We start from the raw sequence: 20,761 nt of genomic DNA, 5'->3' as shown, positions 1-20,761 counted from the left end.
GAGCCAAATTCAATTTCTGAGAAGCTCTCGGGGGGCCACATTCCAGTGGAGGGCGGGGGCAAAAGGGGTGGAGCTAAAATACCCTCCCCCCCAAATAGCAGCATACTATAGCTTAAAGCTCTTGCTGCCATCAATGAAGCTGTAGGAGAGGCATTTCAATCTTTGAGGACAGGGTGGGAAACCGCCCAATGATTGGAGGTCAGGGAGGAGGGGGTGTGGCCAAGAAAAAAGGGGCGTTGCCCTCTGGGGACCCAGAGATCCAGATTGGAACCCCACACCTGATGTTCTACATCCTTGCCAGAGAGCCACTGCTAATCACAGCACGCAAGACTGAACTCAACAGAACAAATAATCTAACTTGGGGTAAGGCGGCATCCTAGGCTGTCTTTCCTCCCTCCCACCCCAACAAATCTAGCTACAGCTCTGCTCCTCAACACTGTAACACAACACCCTGCAGGCACATTCCCCCGTCATGTTGCCATCCCGCCGCTACCAGAGAGAGACCAGGATGGATTTCTGAAGGTCTTCCTTTCTCGGAAACCGTAAGACGGCATGGTTAATTGGATCCCTGAAGGCTTCCAAAGCAGCAATCCCTCACTATCTACAAGCGATATTCAACGTCTGGTTGATCAGTAGATTGCCAGCTCCGATGACCTAATTCCGCCCGTTATCCTGATGCTAACTCGCCTGCTTGCTCCCGTCTAGGGAAACAAAAAATAAAAATAAAAACGAAGAAAGAAAACATTCCGGATGCGCCAATGGGTGACGTTCGCTTTCGCTCCCCTTTCATTTACTGCCTTTGCAAACACAGCGTTTGTTTGGGAACCACAGGGAAGTGTAAACTGCGGCGGCTATTTTTAAAATCATAAATGCTTCTAATAAAAGCCAAAAAAACCCAACAACCACACCATCACACAGAGTAATATTTAAGCTTCTGTAAAAATGCAAATGGGGAAAAAAAGTCTCTTTGCACAACTATGATGCCTGAAGCTTAAAAGTAATCTTGGGAGGGAAGGAGTGGGAGAAAAGTATTTTTAGAACGGCCGTTCGAATGACCTTGGCTATTGAGCAAGACTTAGATTAGACTTGCAAAACCTTCTGCATTCCATAGATTAGGTTTACATCTACTCAAATAATTCACAAAGGGACACCACACTGAAAGGAATCCAATGGCCTGCGCTCTTTATGCAACACCAAAACCATGGGTTGGCTTCCCACGAAAGCTGCGCTTCAGCGAGTTACATTTGCTTTTACGGAAGCCATTACATCTACGCCAGCAAACCAAGGTCGGTGCAAACGCTCCAAACCATGATCGGCGGGAGGGAAGAAATAAAAACTAACGTTTTATCCTGGTTTGGAGGCCTCCTGCAAACCATCATTCACCAATTTGGCTACAACAGCGATCTCCCATTTCTGACAAAGTTAGGGTGACCCTACGAAAAGGAGGTCAGGGCTCCTGTATCTTTAGCTAGGGTGACCCTATGGAAAGGAAGACAGGGCTCCTGTATCTTTAGCTAGGGTGACCATATGGAAAGGAAGACAGGGCTCCTGTATCTTTAACAGTTGCATAGAAAAGGGAATTTCAGCAGGTGTCATTTGTATATATAGAGAACCTGGTGAAATTCCCTCTTCGTCACAACAGTTAAAGCTGCAGGAGCTATACTAGAGTGGCCAGATTTAAAAGAGGGCAGGGCGCCTGCAGCTTTAACTGGTGTGATGAAGAGGGAATTTCACCAGGTTCTCCATATATACAAATGACACCTGCTGAAATTCCCTTTTCAATACAACTGTTAAAGATACAGGAGCCCTGTCCTCCTTTTCATAGGGTCACCCTATTATATTTATTTGTATCCTGCCTTTTGCTAGGGTGACCCTATGAAAAGGAGGACAGGGCTCCTGTATCTTTAACAGTTGCATAGAAAAGGGAATTTCAGCAGGTGTCATTTGTATAGATGGAGAACCTGGTGAAATTCCCTCTTCGTCAAAACAGTTAAAGCTGCAGGAGCTATACTAGAGTGACCAGATTTAAATGAAGGCAGGGCACCTGCAGCTTTAACTGTTGTGATGAAGAGGAAATTTCACCAGGTTCTCCATTATGTACAAATGACACCTGATGAAATTCCCTTTTCAATACAACTGTTAAAGGTACAGGAGCCCGGTCCTCCTTTTCATATGGTCACTCTAGACAAAGTGGACGTAACTCATGAAAAGAGAAACGTCAGAGGAAGGATGAAAGAGGACAAGATCTATTCATGACAACGTCGAGACACTGGTTTTGTGGCATGACTGAACTACTATGCCACAGCTGCACGCCCATTTCAACATTTCAAGCTGCTGGGGATAATAGGCATTGTAGTCTAGCCCATCCAAAATGCATCAGGTTGTTTCGCCATTGGAGCAGAGGAGGAGTTGAATGATCACAGATACGTGAAAACCTGCACTGTCAACCAGGTTGAACCTGCCCGTTCTTCAGTTTTCTCTTTGTTTTTCCCAAACTCCAGGCCCGAAACTTTATACCCTAGCAGAAACGCCATCCCATCGCTCAACACCAAAGCCAGCTCTGGACAGATGGGTTTGGAAAAGTTTCTCCTCCTAGTCCTAAAACAGCTTCTGAAGTGGATACTCTCATAATGGAAACGCTAACAGGGCCCCCGAGAACAAACAGCCGTGTGAACAAACACCGGCAGAGTAACCGGAGATCCACCACCGCGTTCAAAAACACAAACCACATGTCGGGTTTCCAATTACCCTTGGGAAATATCCCCTGAGCCGCCCTCCCTCCCGCCCCTGAAGCTGCCATCGGTTGTAGAAGGCAGTTTGAGAGCACAGTACACAGCCCAATGTCACCATTCCAACTCCGGTGAGTAGTTCAGTTCTGGTGATAGTTCATTCCAACTCCGGCATAGTAGTTCAGCCATGCCACAAAACCAGTGTCTCGACGTTGTCATGAATAGATCTTGTCCTCTTTCATCCTTCCTCCGACGTTTCACTTTTCATGAGTTACGTCCACTTTGTCTAGGGTGACCCTATGAAAAGGAGGACTGGGCTCCTGTATCTTTAACAGTTGTATTGAAAAGGGAATTTCATCAGGTGTCACTTGTACAGGAACAGAAATATGAGGCCCGGTAGCGTGCCTGTGCCAAACAGCAACCCTGAGTAAGAAAGCGGTCACCATGTTTAAACACAACAAAATGGCCACTCCCTCCAAAATCATCACCTCGCAGGGTAATTTAGATGTAAAAGGACGTGCTCACTGGAAGCTTTAGCTGGCATTTGAATGTTTCACAGTCTCAAGGAACTTGTGTGGCAATTCGTTTCCAACCTGTTCGACGACTCAAAGGGGAAATAAATAAAAGTAAAATGAGGTGGTAGAATGAAGCGTTCCAATTTCAGACTGCAAAATAAATCATTCCTTACATTTATGACGTTCATATACCTCTTTTCCTCAAAAGACTAGCCTATCCTCAAAACAACCCTGTTGGGTAAAACAGAATTTGAACGCGAGCCTTCTCCACTCCCAGTCTGACACTGTTGCTGCTACACCAGACTCTGTGTGTGTGTGTGTGTGTGTGTGTGTGTGTGTGCTTTTGCATGTATAATGCTTTCCTCCATAAGAATACAAATCCACACCTCCCTGCAAGTAGAAAACCAGCAGGCTGATGTGCCCAGCAAGAGCAGACTGAAAAAGACACTGCTTTGAAGGCTGGAAAACAGGCCATGGTTTCTTTACTCGATTGCAAAACAATTCACGGCTACAGCAACAAACCACGATGAATATAAATGACTGCTTCACATTATGTGAAAATGCAGCCTATGTTCATCTGGGTCCTTCTCCTTTTTAAAGTCGTTTCGTTCAGTTTTTAAATAGGAATTAATGAAACCTGATTTCTGGCTGACAGAAGGAAGCTGGGCTTGAATTAAATGGAAAATTGAGCCACCTTCGTAAAGCTTACAAAACCGAGACAGTGTTGAAAGCAGGATGGTGTGAGCTAACCCGCTGCCCGCCACAGATGTTAAAACATCTTTTTTTTTTCCGCTCTCAGGGATTGAACCAACCATGAAATCAGACTGCAATCTTATAGCAAGATTTGAAAGGCACTGTTCCAGGAGTGGTTTGTCAAATGCCCGGGCTGCCATGACATTACAAATCCCATGATTTGAGGACTAAACTACTTTATTTGCTAGGCCCTTTTCAACCCTTGGCCTCTTTGTAGTCCAGCACCCATGTCTTCTTTCTTATTGACAGAATTTGTCTCTCCCAGTCCTTGAACTGCTGTGTTAAGGTTTAGCTCTCATCTAAACTAACCTCTTTACTTCCCTCACAGAAACGGTACTCGACTATTCTATGATACTCTTTGTTAACTTTCCAAGTACTTAAACAGTGATTGTATTTTATTTTAAAAACACTAACAGTGAAATCCTATGTGTGTTTTGACAGAGAAAAAAAAAAGTCCTACAACTCACAGCATTCCCGAGCCAGATCCATTAGGAGGAAAATATATAAATCCAAAATTAACAGTAGGATAATACCTTCATTGGGACCAATCAAAACGTTGCAAGAGTCACAAGCAAGCTTTCAACCTGCTCACAAGATCTGTGACATTTCGGTTGATCCTAATAGAGATATTAGCCTCTGATGGCTTTTGAATTTTGACGCCAGTGTTGCGTCCAAAGGATGAGACACCAGAGTCTGCTAACAGCCTTCACAATGAAATAGAATGGTCTCTCAAAAGCTCTGAAAAGAGATGTCCCAGTTCCTATCTACTTATGTATTATTGAATAATGCTAATGGGGCCAGCCTGATGCAAAAACCCTAGCAAGATTGTCCCTAATGAATGATGACGCCCAGACTGGGTATTTTTAGAACTTAGTTGTGTAGCTTGCTCTGAATAGGTTTTGCACTGCAAATCTGAATTTATTTGAGGTAAAGTTGGGGAAAGAGCGTTGGGATGGGAAAACACATGCCCTATGGAGATTAAGTTATTTTGGCACAAGCCAATGCATGCCCTGATACATGACCGTCTATCTCATGCAGAGGTGCAGAACTTCAATGCCGAGGGCAAAATATGGCCTACCTGGGGTCCGTTAGATGGCCTCAGCCCCTTTCTCCCTGACCAGGACAGATAAAAGGAAGGACTTCTTCACCCAGCTCATAGTTAAACCATGGAATCCACTTCCACAAGACGTAGTGATGGCCACCAATTTCAATGGCTTTGAGAGAAGGTTGCATAAATTCCTGGAGGAGAAGGCTATCATGGGCTACTAGCCCTGATAGTTATATGCTACCTCTGGTATCAGAGGCAGTAAGCCTGTGTGCACCAGTTGCTGGGGAACATGGGTGGAAGGTTGCTGTTGCACAGTGTTCTGCTTCATGGGTCATGGTTGACAGCTGGTTGGCCACTGTGTGAACAGAGTGCTGGACTAGATGGACCTTCAGTCTGATCCAGCAGGGCTCTTCTGATGTTCTTATGAACCACTTGGTGGTTGCCACACTTTTGTACAGCTTTTCTCCCACCATTCTGAACAGTCAAAATGCCTCTCAAAAGGCTGAGTTACTGCCACTAAGAGCTCTAAGCTACGATACGCTGGCCATTTGGCTCCACCCCCTCCTGCATCTGGCTCCTCCCACACTGGAACATCCTCCCTGCCTGTCCCCCCCTTAGACCTTCTCCCAAACGCAATTCAGCCCTCCGTCCGAAAGAGGGTCAGAACCCCCTGACCTAAATGCTGCAAATCAGGCAGATGCGTTTGCAGAAGAGAATCCGGCGAGCATTTTATACACGGCACCAGGCCAACACATGCTGCATTCTGAGCGCAGCCTTTCCAAGGTGGCCCCCTCCAGGTTTGCTGGACTACAGCACCCATCGCTCTGGCTGAGGAATGATGGGAGTTGTAGTGCAACACACTTGCAGGGTGCCAGGCTGGGGAAAGGCTGCGATAAGACCAGGGGTGCACGATGCTTGTGCCCCAGGGGGCCACAAATACAGGGAGCAGTCACTGAAGAGAAAGGACACAGATCAGGATCACTGTTTTCCTGCTGGAGGAAACCAAAAGTCCAGCATGCTCCAGGGCTGCTGGGGGAGGGGGGGGAAGCTAGTGGCAGGGCTGGAAAGTGGGTGGGGCATTTGCAGGCTGGCGGGCCGCGCAGGGCGTGTCAGAGAGCAACAGGCGGCCCACAGGTTGCGCACCCTTGCTGCATAAGACAGAGAGGTTTCGCTACCCCCAAAAAAGAGCGAACCCAACCCCGTTTTGTTTCACAGGCCGAAGGAGGAAGCGCCATCTCGTTGCCCAAGCAGCATTTCGAGAGGACTCCGTGCAAGACGTCGCTCGTTCTTAAGTGTTCACTGTTACGGCATCGAACGAGCATTATGGCAGGCCTTTCTGGTCTGCTCTTTAGTTTCAAACGCGCAGAGAGGCGCCGCCTCTCCGTCTCGAGAAATAAATGCAAGCCAAGCGGCCCCCGCCGCGCGTGCGGTCACCTGTCCCCCTCCCTCGCTGTGGTTTTGCCAATCATTTCCTGGGGTACGCGGCAGGAAGAGCTACAGAAAGCAGCGGTGACCAGAGAGAACAAGAACAATAAAGCCCCCCCCCTCCGGGGAGGGAGGGGGGAGGAAGACGGCAGAGCAACACAAAATTAGCAACAGCGGCAAACCGCCAAAAGGGATCTATTTATAGCTTTCAGAGGAGTATCTGTGTTAGCCTGCAGCAGCAGAAACCATCTCGTGATACCTTAAGAAACAACATTTCTCCCAGGCATAAGCTTCCGGCAACAAGTCCTCAACTCGTCCTCAAATAGGTTCTAGTAGCACCTTTTGGAGAGCCATCACCAATCGGGCGAGGATTTCCTTTAGGAAGAGAGGAAGCTGCTTTAGACAGCTTCTAACCCTTGGTCCATCAAGCTCAGTATTGTTGACACTGACTAAACATGAGGAGAGTCAAGCTGGATCAGACCAAGGGTCCATCTAGCCCAGTGTGGCGTCCACACAGCGGCTAACTAGCTGGTGCCAAGAAATCCACAAACCGGTTACGAGCACAACGACGATCCTGCGATCCTCCAGACATGGCTGGACTCCTGTCCATCTAGCCCAGTATTGTCAACACTGACCTGCAGCAGCTCTCCAGGGATTCAAGTGGGATTCTTTCCTTCCCCTACCTGGAGACGCCGGGGGTTGAACCTGGGACCTTTTGCATGCAAAGCAAACGCTCTACCTGTGAGCTACGGCTCCTCCCTTAATAAGGAAACTGCTTTACTGGCTCATCCAACCCAGTATTGTAAACACAGGCTGGCAGCAACGGCTGTCCAAGATTTCAAGCAGGATTCTTTCTTAGCCCTACCTGGAGACACCAGGGATCAAACCTGGGACCGTCTGCATGCAGAGTAGGCACTAGGGGTGTGCACGGACCCCCCGATCCTCTTCGCCTCCGCCTTAAGTGGAGGCAAAGCCCCCCGATCCGCTCCTGCTTCTCCTGTCCGAGAAGCGGAGCACATCCCTAGTAGGCACTCTATCACATTGAGCTACAGCCACACTGAACTAATGTCCTCTATGGCTGCAGCTGATTTAGTCCCCTGGTTCCCCCAACCCTACCCTCAGACAGAGGCAGAGGAAAGTCCTAGACCAACTCCCTGAAGGCTCTCAAAGCAGGCATCCCAGAGAATTGAGCCAACAGCCATGCGAAGGGCATATTGGGGGTCGTGCAAAGGGCACTCGGCCACCGAGCCACACTGCCCCCCCTTCCTCCAAAAATGAAAACCTGAGACCCTCGCGGTGTTGAAAGTCACACCAGATGCTATGCGGTTTGGCACTGCGGACGTCGCTTCTCGGTCCTCTGGCCAAGTTCAAGAGCTGACACGGAGACGCACAAGATATACGACCCCTCCACTCCCTGCCCCAGGATAGTAAAACAAACCATCTGCTTTCAGATAGTTTACATTCATAATGCAATAAAAATGTGTACAATTGCTGCAGTTTTATCTGCTTGGCGTTCAGGTCTTTGCAACACGGGCAAGGATGTTGCTTCTAATTAGTATCCATGTTGCATTTGTAGCTCTTGAAGGATTTTATCCAAAATACATCGAGCGAATTAAAGAAGAGTTTATTAAAGGAAAGGTTGTTTTGACCAGCACCAGAGTTTGCCGTTCTTTCCACATATGAAAAACTTAAACCATCACAGTTATGGCATTCATCAACCCCCAAGCATAGGCGTGCACAAGGGGTGTGCTGGGGGTGACCAGGCACACCCTAAAGTCTGAAGCAACAAGGGCCGAATTGAGGGGGGCATTGAGTAGGGGTCAAGATGCAGCGAGAACGGTCCTACGGCCGCTCTTTCAAAAGTAGGGAGGGGAAAGCATTTCAGAGGGAAAGGAAACGTTTTGGCATCACAATGCCAGGCATCTACGTGTGCAAAATATTTTAGGAAGTCAGCAACATTAAGCAGAGCTTTGCTTTTCAACTGCCAAATGGAAAAACAACAACAACCAGACAACTGTGCTTTTTCTTGCTGCATCAACAAAAAATAAACAGGGGCAAAGACCCATCGACTAAGATTTTCATGAACTGCATTACATTCAAGAACATTCATCAGAAGACTTATTCTTGATTTGGGGGGTGGGGGAGAGAATAGGCTTCCTTATACATACCACATTTCTACAGGGGGTAGAGGGAAGAGACTGAAAAATATGTCCTTTTGCCTTTTTTAAAAAAAAAAAAGGGGGGGGAGGAGGGCTTTAAAATGCGCAAAAGCTGTTTACTTCCTGATTTTTTGACCCAGGATAACCTCCCCCAATGCAACATCCAGCCCCTGTTTTGCAGGGCATGCTGGGAAAGAGAGTCCTCGAGCCCCGAGCCGAAGCGAAGGGAAGCCGAGAATTGGAGACTACAACTCCCAGAAGGCATGGCGCAGCCTGCACCAAAGGTACACGAGGGATTGTGTTGAGCCGATGATGCAAAGGCCGGGCTCAACCAATCCCAGCGCGCAGGAGGAATGTCAACAAACAAGGAGGCCGCATGACACGAGACAGAGCAACAAACCACAGATAAGCAAGAGAGAGAGAGAGAGAAAGAGCTAGGCATCCTGGCTGTCACTCCAACTGCAGAGACCAGAGCAATTAAAGGCTGTTAATCCCAAACAAAGAGGACTCCAACGTAGAAACTGGCACAGTGATCTAATTCAAAATAGGATTTGATTCTGGGCACAGAGGAGAAGGATTCACCTTGATCTGCCCCAATCTAGCGGTGACACTGTCACGTCAATTGCATGGGGGGTGGAGTGGGGGTAGAAAACTACCTCTCACGGAGAGCAGAGACTGATGGATTGATTTAACGAGGAAATGTACAGCGTCTGTACATTTTTTGCAGAATAAAAATCATTTATTTCAGTGAAGGGGAAAGCGCAAAGGGGAAAGTATCAATTCAACACACACACACACACACACACAGAGAGAGAGAGAGAGGGGGGTGGGGGAGAAGAACCCAGGAGAATAGGCATACCAAAATCAATCCACTTAAATGCACTCAAATAAGACAGCAACCCACAGGTATAGAAACAAGGTCAAATGGATCGAAACATTCTCAGGTTCTGCTAATCCACATTTGTATATAAATTCTAAGGAAAACACACATGCACACATAATATCAGTAAGTGCCCAAAATGAGAGAATAAAAACGTAAACAGCTGCACAAACGTCATAAGGAGGCCTGTAGTGGATCGGATGAAAGGCCTATCTTGTCCAGTATTCTGTTCCCATAGTGGGTAACCAGGTGCCCATGGGAAGCAGGACATGAACATAACAAGGTAACATCATGGAGGAAAACACACACACACACCTATTTAAAAAAACTTCACTCAATTTCAACACAAAGAGATCTTCCTCTGCTCATCCCCTTCATTTCATTTCAAGCATCCATGCTCTTCTAGAAGCTTTGAACTTCAGAACAGCATGGTCAATGGTCATGAATGCTGGGAATTGAAGTCCAAAACAACTGCAGAGCAGCCTTCTACCTGTCCCTAGTCTAGAGCAGCCTCTCCCAACCTGGTGACATGCAGATGTGCTGGACTCCAAATCCCATGATCTGCAGTCACTGGCCCTGTTGGCTCAGGATCATGGGAACTTTAGTCCAACACCCAGAGGGCACCAGATTGGTAAAGGTGGGCCTACACTGAAAAGCCTTCTACTCCAATAAGTCAGGGTAGTTTTCCCACAAAGCGTACAGACTTTTCCCCGTCATGTGCAAAAGCTGTAGATCATCGTAATGGTCCCCTTGGCTGTAAGCACCCATATCTTGATCCCTCCCCTTCACCCGCCCCAGTAAATCTTTCGACATAAGTGTAAAGTAATACCTGGAAGTCGTACAAGGCAACTATGTTTTCATGTTTCAGTTCCTAGAAGGAGAGGGAGAGAGAGAGATGTATTTATAAAATCAAGCAATCCCCATCAGTTGAAATTCACAACAGACAAATAAAGTGTTGGTTTCATTTCAAGGTACTTGTTGTTGTTCTTACCTTGAGGATCTTGATTTCTTTTCCCAAGAGAGTCTGGGATTTTGCCAAGTTTTTCTTGTTGATGCATTTTATTGCGACCTCCACTTCAGGTTTCTGGAAGTTAAAAAAAAATGTAGATGCGTTTTATCTAACATATCCAAGTGCTTTGGCAATGGGGTGGTATATAAACGTAATAAATGAATAAATATAATAAATGCAGACCTCTCCAAGAAATCCAAATGTTGGAACCATAAGAGCACTAGTTGGAAAAAGCTGATTTAGTATCCCAGTCCATGCTAAAGACATGTTCAGACTTGCCTTTTATTGATTTAACATTTGCCACCACAGAAAGAAAAAAGCCTGTTTCATATAAATCGACGCTGCCAGTTATCCTCTTACTGAAGTAATACAAATACATACAGATTGTGTAGGAGCTTAACTGCAGCTTTAAGGATAATTCCTCCTGCCCCCTCCTTTAAACTCCACAAATGGATTGTTGCGTTTGTTTTATTTAAATCATAAGCGACGAAGGAGACATATTGAACACTGCAAGGACACTTGGGAGACGCGAGCTAATCTTTAGGGATAAGAAACCAGGCATGCTAGTTTAATAGGAGCATCCAGTACAACAGCCTTGTAAAGAAGTCCAGAAAACTTATTAGCCAGCAAAATAACATTAATAATAAAATAGAATAGCTTGCTTCTGGTTGCAGAGGAACGTTAGAGAGGTCCAGCCCTCCACTGTATTTCTATGCTTGGGGCCAGAGGAGTGTTTTTTTCCCTCCTCTGGCAATCTGGCAACCAACTAGGTGCACTCGCCTGCATGGGAATCCTTGTCGCCAAGGGCGACTAGGGTACTGCTTAAATGCAAGGGCTGCAGTACAACAGAGCTGAATATTCAGTTCCTCCAACACTGCAATGTTTTTGTTAGCTTGTGGCTGTTTGAGATAGGAAACGTTGCCAGGGCACCATGATAAGGCCTGTTTTTCTTGGCCTATCCAACATCCCAATTTCTTTGCAGCATGCTATAGATCCTTGCATCAGCCCTAAGCAGGCCTACTCTCCAAAAAGTTACTTTATAGCACAGCTATATATATATATAATAATTATTATTATTTTAAAAAGGAGGAAAATAACACACAACAGACCAGAATCTCAAGCCCTAAAACTTGCATCACCTTGAAGCCACTAGGACATGGGGTGCAATCCGGGGAGTAAGCCCCACTGCATTCAATGGCGCTTACTTCTGAGTAGACACAGCATGGTTACTCCTGGGCAGACGTGCTTAGACTTGGCCTCACCCGGATCTCATTTACTCAGCAAAGAATTATCAATTACAATGGTGTTTACCTAGAAGAGAAACCCCCACTGAGATCCATAGGATTTTTCAGAAACAAACTACTGTACGTTTATTTTCATTATACCTGTGGACAACAGCAGGGAAAATATTTGGAAGCTGGTCTACTAATATCCAGGGGGAGAAGGCGATGTAGGTACACGTCCTTTTATTAAAAGCAGTATTCTATTCATACACAATACATGTATGTATCCATACACAACTCCAGCCATTAAGTAGGGCAGCATAAAGGAGAAACCCTTAAAAAAAACACACCCCAAGTTGTGGGTGTAAACTTACCTCTTTGTGCCTCCCTTTGAAGACGACCGCAAAAGCCCCATGCCCGATCAAGTCCTTCCTGCTGAACTCAAATTTTCCGACGGTTTCCATGATTTTCGTCCTGGGGCTCTCCAGTTTGAATGCTAGGAGGAGCTTGATAGTAACAACAAAAAATATGTATATAGATGAAAGGGGAGAGATGGAGGAGTAAGAAACCGAAGGCCTCCAAAAATCCCCCCTCCTCTCTCTCTCGCTTTGTTTGTTTTAAAACAACGTTTTAAAAGGTACTCCCCTCCCTCTCCTTCAAGATCAAGAGGAACTAGAAACTTGGAAAAGTAAAGCTTCTCTCCTGTCCAACTCTCGGCAGCTCAGTTGCTGGATTTGAACCCCCACCTCCTCTTCTGCCATCGGCTGACTTTTACTGAAAAAAGGCCGGGATTTAGTCATTGTTACAGGGGGGGTTGGAAAGGGGGGGAACTAAGGGCGATCGAGCTCCGGCTACCGAATTTTCCCCATGACTACGATGGTTTTGGAGCAATAAAAAAGTGGGGAATTAAAAAAAAAGAAGGAGTAGACAGAGCTCAACTTAAAACCGGTTCCAAAACCCTAATAATGCCCCGATCTCGTCCCGGCGAGGGCGGAGCGTCTCGTTTAGCAGATGGCCCCAGTCTCCAAAGTTTAAAGTTCCCACAACCTTTTAAAGAAAAGGCTGATGCAAGACGCGCGTAGAAGAACATCCAACATGACCTTGAGGGGCAAAATCCACCTTAAAAAAAAAAGTCCACCTTAAAAAAACAACGCGATTTTTTTTTTTTTAAAAAAAATATTTTTAAAAAAGACCACCTTAAGAGCAAGTCCACCTTAAAGGCTGTTGTGTTATGCGCAACCCATCCCACCAGTTGGGTGTTGGGTACAACACAGCTGTCCAGATGCGCGCGGTGGAGAGACCCCCCCCTTTATTTTATTTTTTCCAGGAGTCTTCTTGGTTTGGGGGGCGTAGGGATCCCTCGATTGTCCCTGGCCGAAAAATGGGTCCACCCGACAGCTCCTTGAGGCTCGGCTGGGAAGCGATCCGCCGCGATGAACGGCCCTTGTTGCTGTCGCTCCGGACAAAAGATCTGCGAAGCCTCGGAGAGCTCGCTCGCTTGGCTTTCTCGCCTTTTATTTTATTTATTTCTGGGGCTGGGAGCGCAGGCGCCGTCCTCAACGGAGGCAGGGAGGGAGGGAAGGAAGGAGAGACGCGCCGGGCACAGCCAGCCAGCCAGCTGCAAGCAAAGGGGAGGGATGGAGTTGGGTTGCTTTTAAAGGCGCAGCCACAGGCGGTGAGTAAGAGGCGCGCGCGCGCGCACAGGCAAGCAGGGCGCATACACACACGCAGAGTGCCCGCTCAGTTGTTTGGAGCCGGACAGGTCGCCAACCAGTTAGGCCGTCAAGGCATCACCTGAGATGGGTTGGAAAGAAGATGGGGGAAATGAACGCCCCACCTCCCCCTCCTTCTTGAGAGTGGCAAAGGCAGAGAAGCAGGCTCCGTTTTCCCCCTGCGGACAAAGGCAAAACTACACATGCTCAGAGACTCTTTATTATTTGTTTATTTATTTTATTACATTTATATACTGCCTCACCGCCGAAGCTCTCTGGGCGGTTTACAACAATTAAAAATAGTAAACATTAAAAGTATACAAAATTTAAAAACCATCAAAAACAGTATAAAAACAACAGTATCCATTTAAAAACAACAATTCTGGGGTCCATTAAAAACAAACTTAATGTTGTTAAATGCTGTTAAAAGGCCTGGGAGAAGAGAAAAGTCTTGACCTGGCGCCGAAAAGATAACAATGTTGGCTCCAGGCGAGCCTCATCGGGAAGATCATTCCACAGTCTGGGGGCCACCACTGAGAAGGCCCTCTCCCTTGTTGCCATCCTCCGAGCTTCCCTCGGAGTAGGCACTCGGAGGAGGACCTTAGATGTGGTCCCAAGACAAAAGAAAGAAAGAAAGGTTGGAAAACAGTAGGTAGGACAAAAGTTGGAGTGGGGAGGAATAGTGGTGGGCTTTAGGGATGGGGGAATTAATTTATTATTTATTTATTTGCAATATTTATATACAGCCCTGTCTGGGCGGTTTACAAAACTTAAAAACATTGAAACATTAAAAAGTATACAAAATTTAAAACCATCAAAAATATAAAAACAACGGTATCCATTTAAACAACAACAGTTCTGGGGTCCATTAAAAAACAAACAAACTTAGCATAGAGTTTAAAATAGATTTTAAAAGAAGCAAAATGTACAGTGAACCGCAGCTGGTCATTAAGGAAAGGATTCCTGGAACAATGACGTTTTCAGGAGGTGCCAAAAGGAACACAAAGTTGGTGCCTGCCAGACCTCTAGAGGCAGGGAGTTCCATAGGAGGAGGGCCACCACACTGAAGGCTCTTCCCCTGGTGGACTCCAATTGAAGTTGGAGTGGGGAAATGAGCAGTGGTGGGCCTGGGGGGGGGAGAATGACCCTCCTCAAGTGGCAGGGGCAAAAGCAAGGGCCATTTTATTCCTCTGGTCGAGAGGATGGGGTAGGTTTAAAATGCAAAAATGCACAGAGAAGTTTTTTAAATAATAATAATAATAATAATAATAATAATAATTAAAATCAGGGTTGGAAAACAGTTTAGTTGTCGTTGGGATGGACCAGGCATGGAGGAGCAGTTTGAAAGAATGGAATAGTGCTCAGGACCAGTTGTGTGCCTCACGACTGAAGTAAGACACGGGGGCCCCGGAAAGGGGAGACTCAAAACAAGAGCATGACCCTATGCAGGTTTAGACAGAATAATAATAATAAAACAAGGCCTACGACTCCCAGTGTTCCCCAGCTAGCTGCTCTGGCTAGGGAATGCTGGGAGTTGTAGGACTCTTTTTTTTTTAGACAAAGCATGCATAGGGTTGCACCCTAAGTCAAGGTTGGAGGGGGAGTTTAAATTCAGGCAGGTTATTATTATTATTATTATTATTATTATTATTTATTTATATAGCACCATCAATGTACATGGTGCTGTACAGATTACACAGTAAATAGCAAGACCCTGCCGCATAGGCTTACATTCTAATAAGTGGGCAAGGATCCCTGCTGGATCAGACTGAGGGTCCATCTTGTTCACACAGTGGCCCACCAGCTGTTGACCAGGGACCCCCAAGTAGGATACAAGTGAAATAGCACCTTCCCACCCATGTTCCCCAGCAACTTGTCTACATAGGCACACTGCCTCTGGTACCGGAGGTAATCTATAGCCTTCAGGAATAGTAGCCATGAATAGCCTTTTCAAAGCCATCCAAGTTGGGGGCCATTGCTACATCTTTTGATAGTCCACATTAACTTACGTGCCGTAGTTTATGTTGTTGGACTACAATGCCCATCATCCCTCGCTGTTTGGCTGTGATGGTATGGGCTGATGGGAACTGCAGTACGACACCATCCGGAGGGTCCAAAGCTGCCCACTCCTGAATTAAGAGAGAATTAGCCCTCTCTCCACCCCGGCTAAAGGAGGTGTGCTTTCCCATAATCACTGGAACTCTCCGCTGCTTGAGGTTTGCAACAACAAAAAGCTGAAGGCTGAGTCCTCACCGAAGGCGATCTTGCAATTTATTTGTGCTTATTTATTATTATTATTATCAGGTTGGATCCGGCTTAGTCATACTTTGAGTAGATGCAGAGTTGCGTGGATTTCAATGGGTCTACTTGAAATATGATGAAGTCCGGATCCAAGCAATCAACATCATTTTCATTATTAAATAATGATGATGATAATGATCCTTCGCTGTTTCAGCAAGCCTTCCAGGTTTTGTTGAAAATATGTAATGTACTGTAATTAATATAATATAATAATAGAGTATATCTTGTGCCTTTCAGATGTTTGGGACTTGAACTTCCATCCGCCATAACCTGCATGGCCAATGGTCAGGGCAGCAGATCCAGGAAGGCTGTAGTATACCATAATAATCGTATAATGCTTTCAAGTGTTCAAAGTGCTCTACATGCATTATTTACTTCTCATTCATGGGATAAAAGGATGGGTCCCCCAATGAATCAGTAATGAAGACCAGGAAGTAGAGAGTCAGAATACATGGAGGGGCGGGGGTCAAAGCATCTCTATTGGGACTTGTGCTTTTAAACTTGTTCATAAATGATCTGGAGTTAGGGCTGGCTGGTGAGGACACCAGGTTTGCAGATGAGACTACGTTGTTTAGGGTGGTAAGAACGAAAGGGGACAACAGAGAGACCCACATGAGAACATCAGAAGAGCCCTGCTGGATCAGACCAAGGGTCCATCTAGTCCAGCACTCTGTTCATGCAGTGGCCAACCAGCTGTCGACCAGGGACCCAAAAGCAGGACATGTGTGTGACAGCACCCTCCCACCCATGTTCCCCAGCAACTGGTGTACATAGGCTTACTGCCTCTGACACCGCATCTCTCCTCAGGATCTCTCCATACTGGAGGAATGGGCATTAAAATGGCAAATGCTGTAAACAAGTCTAAAGTCATGCGCAGCAGGGCAAAAAATCCTAACTTCTCATATAGGCTGATGGGATCTGAGCTGGCTGTGATTGATCAGGAAAGAGGGGAGAGAGGGTGTGGCAGAAAGAGAGGGAGAAAGAAAAAGGCAGAGAGAAGGGGGTGGCAGGAAGAGAGAGAGAGAGAAAAGGGAGTGGCAGAAGAGAGAGAACGTGTGAGAGAATAATAAAAGGGTGACAGAGAGAGAGAGAGAAGTGTGTGATAGAGAAAGAAAGGAAGGGGTGGCAGAAGGAAAGAGAGAGAGAGAGAGAGAGAGAGAAAGAAAGAAAGAAAGAAAGAAAGAAAGAAAGAAAGAAAGAAAGAAAGAGACCCCCAACCTTCAGCTCTGGTTCCACCCATCACTGGCTTTGGACCCACCCAAATGGGCTTTGTTGATTATCCCCAAGGGATAATCTCACAAGAAGATTCTCCACCCCTGCTGTATAAGAATGCCTTCTAAAACAAACAAAAGCCCAGAAACAGTGGCACCTTCCCATTGCTGCAATCCCTGGAAGGCAATAAAACAGGAAGTTTCTGTAGCCCCCTATCCCCCAGGGTCCTGACTCCTCCCTGCCCCCAAGGGCAGCTTCTTGAAGGTGGATGATTTGATTTCCATGACAAAAAGCCCCCAGTGACCTGGTGAATCAGAACCTTCCTGCCTATTGTTTCACTTTGGCTCTCCTGTGACGGAGAGGCCTTTGCTAGAACTGTTCCAGCTGCAAGAATTTGTGGTGTCTGGTTTATTTTTCTTTCAACCAAGTGTTGAAAGTGGGGGTTGGGGAGAGCATTCTTTTAATTGAAGTGGCCATTATTTCTGCAAGGGGATACTTTAAATCCATCTGCAGAGTAGAACAGGGAATAATTGTTATGTACATATACAGTCATGTGAAAAAGAAAGTACACCCTCTTGGAATTGTATGATTTTTTACATATCAGGACATAATAACAATCACCTGTTCCTTAGCAGGTCTAAAAATTAGGTAAATACAACCTCAGATGAACAACAACACATGACATATTACACCGTGTCATGATTTATTTAACAGAAATAAAGCCAAAATGGAGAAGCCATGTGTGAAAAAGTAAGTACACCCTGACTGCTTCCATAGGAATTAAGATGCTAAGTAGCAGACAGGTGCTGCTAATCAAATGCCTGTGATTAATTGATCATCAGCAAGTATGAAGGTTTTTCAGTTTGCTGGTCTGGAGCATTCAGGTGTGTGTTAACACAATGCCAAGGAGGAAAGACATCAGCAATGATCTTAGAGAAGCAATTGCTGCTGCCCATCAGTCTGGGAAGGGTTATAAAGTCATTTCCAAACAATTTAAAGTCCATCATTCTACAGTGAGAAAGATGATTCAAAAGTGGAAAACATTCAAGACTGTTGCCAATCTTCGCAGGAGAGGACGTCCCAGAAAAATCACCCCAAGGTCAGACCGTGCAATGCTCAGAGAAATTGCAAAAAACCCAAGAGTTACATCTCAGACTCTATAGAATCATAGAATAGCAGAGTTGGAAAGGGCCTACAAGGCCATCGAGTCCAACCCCCTGCTCATTGCAGGAATCTACCCTAAAGCATCCCTGGCATTAGTGAACATGTTAAATGTTAAAGTTCATGACAGTACAATTAGAAAAAGACTGAACAAGTATGGTTTGTTTGGAAGGGTTGCCAGGAGAAAGCCTCTTCTCTCTAAAAAGAACATGGCAGCACGGCTTAGGTTTGCAAAGTTGCATCTGAACAAACCACAAGACTTCTGGAACAATGTCCTTTGGGCAGACGAGACCAAAGTGGAGAAGTTGGGCCATAATGCACAGCGTCACGTTTGGCAAAAACCAAACGCAGCATATCAGCACAAACACTTCATACCAGCTGTCAAGCACGGTGGTGGAGGGATGATGATTTGGGCTTGTTTTGCAGCCACAGGACCTGGGAACCTTGCAGTCATTGAGTCAACCATGAACTCCTTTGCATACCAAAGTATCCTAGAGTCAAATGTGAGGCCATCTGTCCAACAGCTAAAGCTTGGCCGAAATTGAGTCATGCAACAGGACAATGATCCCAAGCACACCAGCAAATCTACAACAGAATGGCAGAAAAAGAAAAGAATCAAGGTGTTGCAATGGCCCAGTCAAAGTCGATTGAAATGCTGTGGCGGGACCTTAAGAGAGTTGTGCATAAACAAATGCCCTCAAACCTCAATGAACTGAAGCAAGGTTGTAAAGAAGAGTGGGCCAAAATTCCTCCACAACGATGTGAGAGACTGATAAAGTCATACAGAAAACTACTACTTCAAGTTATTGCTGCTAAAGGTGGTTCTACAAGCTATTGAATCAGAAGGTGTACTTACTTTTTCACACATGGCTTCTCCATTTTGGCTTTATTTCTGTTAAATAAATCATGACACGGTGTAATATGGGAAGGAACGCCTCCTCCCATATGTACCTGCCCGGACCCTAAGGTCATCTTCAGGGGTCCTTCTCCGTGAGCCCCTGCCAAAGGAAGTGAGGCAGGTGGCTACAAGGAGGAGGGCCTTCTCTGCTGTGGCACCCCGGCTGTGGAATGAGCTCCCTAAGGAGGTTCGCTTGGCACCTACATGATATGCTTTTAGACGCCAGGTGAAGACCTTTTTATTCTCCCATTTTAACAATCTATACATTTTAAATAACATGGTTTTAAATTTGTAATTTTGCATTGCTGCTGTTTTTATCTGGTTGAGCTTTTATATTGTATTTTATATTATGGTTTTATACTGTTGTTTTATACTTTGAAGAAATGTAATAAATAAATAAATAAAATAAATAATATGTCATGTGTTGTTGTTCATCTGAGGTTGTATTTACCTAATTTTTAGACCTGCTAAGGAACAGATGATTGTTATTATGTCCTGATATGTAAAATCATACAATTCCAAGAGGGTGTACTTTCTTTTTCACACGACTGTATACAACCATTATTTCCTGATCTCCTCTGCAAAGGGTTTAAAATGATCCCCTTGCAGAAATAGTGGTCCCTATGCACGTTAAGGAAGATGCATTGATGTACCAAATCCAGAAGTTGCAGGGTTTCTGTGCGTGCATGATCTTTCATCGTCATCATGCAGGTAAAGAGAGAAGCAGGCCGATGGCATATGGGTGCGCTCACAGATTAGACAAAAGAGGTCTCAGCAAATGGTCATTCTTAGCCTTTCACACCCCAAATGCTTGACTGATTGTGTTCCATATATGTTTAAACATGTATCTCAGCTACCAAAAATTATTGTAGTTTCCACGTGTCTCTGGATCAAAGAGGCATAACTACAACGTTCATTCCTCTCTCGTTCCGAGCGAACTGGATGTATCATGACTTGATTAGCAGGATAGGACACGTTATGTCAAGTGCGCCTTTGCTAGCATGTTTCAGAGGGATATTATGCAATTAGTGATGATAAGGAGGGGGAAAAGTGCTAGCAGCATTTCAAAGGGGCACCCGTAACCTTGGGCAGAATTCCGCTGGAAACATTTTTGGGGAGTGGGGTTCATGCAGTGTCAGACGGTGGCTGTTGACGGACACTTCTATTGTGAGGCTTAGAGGCTGCCTTGGCCTATTGATGAGGTTATCCCTGTGAACAGATGAGCGCCTGGTGGCTGGAAATCTATTCAGGAGGAAGTCAGGATCCAGGTTTGCACATCAGTCCCCCTCCCCCACTACCCATCCAGGGCTACAATGCAGGCGTCAGGCGGACCTCTCTAGGGAGCTCATTCCACAGCTGGGGTGCCACAGCAGGAAAGGCCCTCCTTCTGGTTTCTTCTCTTGGAGATCTCATTTTAAAGTTCCACAAGATTCTTTCCCTTTTCCCTAGATTTTTTCTCTCTCTTTGAGTTGGCCTAATGAAGGTCTGACACTGAAATGAATTTCGATATTCAATCTTGGATTCAAAAGGGAGTAAGGACAGCTTAACTCCTCAAGGAAAGGAAAGGACCACTTTTCAGTTTTTATCATGCGCGCTATTCATTTTGCTAAGCCAGTTCATGACCGAATGGAACCAGCTTCTCATACTCTGATGGCAGCTTTTGCTTAACTCTTTTGACCTGATCTTTGTTTCCAAATGTATTCTGCATAACAATGGGACACACATCTCTCACAAGC

At 45.7% G+C, this 20,761-nt stretch overlaps 2 protein-coding genes across 3 annotated transcripts in view; both read right to left on the bottom strand.

Moving 5' to 3' along the window:
* The window catches only part of ULK1 (unc-51 like autophagy activating kinase 1), a 110,938-nt gene extending 97,691 nt beyond the window's left edge, over window positions 1–13,247 (bottom strand). For both annotated transcript variants that reach the window (XM_063144390.1, XM_063144392.1), the window contains exons 1-3: window positions 12,116–13,247; window positions 10,501–10,593; window positions 10,339–10,380 (exon numbers count right to left, since the gene is read on the bottom strand). In XM_063144390.1, coding sequence (XP_063000460.1) covers window positions 10,339–10,380; window positions 10,501–10,593; window positions 12,116–12,205 — 225 coding nt within the window. In that variant the 5' untranslated portion in view covers window positions 12,206–13,247. The remainder of the gene's footprint in view (window positions 1–10,338; window positions 10,381–10,500; window positions 10,594–12,115) is intronic.
* The window catches only part of PUS1 (pseudouridine synthase 1), a 364,184-nt gene that overhangs the window by 118,158 nt on the left and 225,265 nt on the right, over window positions 1–20,761 (bottom strand). The window lies entirely within an intron of this gene.

The sequence above is a fragment of the Elgaria multicarinata genome, chromosome 18, assembly GCF_023053635.1.
Source record: "Elgaria multicarinata webbii isolate HBS135686 ecotype San Diego chromosome 18, rElgMul1.1.pri, whole genome shotgun sequence".
NCBI classification, from domain to species: domain Eukaryota; kingdom Metazoa; phylum Chordata; class Lepidosauria; order Squamata; family Anguidae; genus Elgaria; species Elgaria multicarinata.
This window is presented reverse-complemented; position numbering and strand designations above follow the sequence as displayed.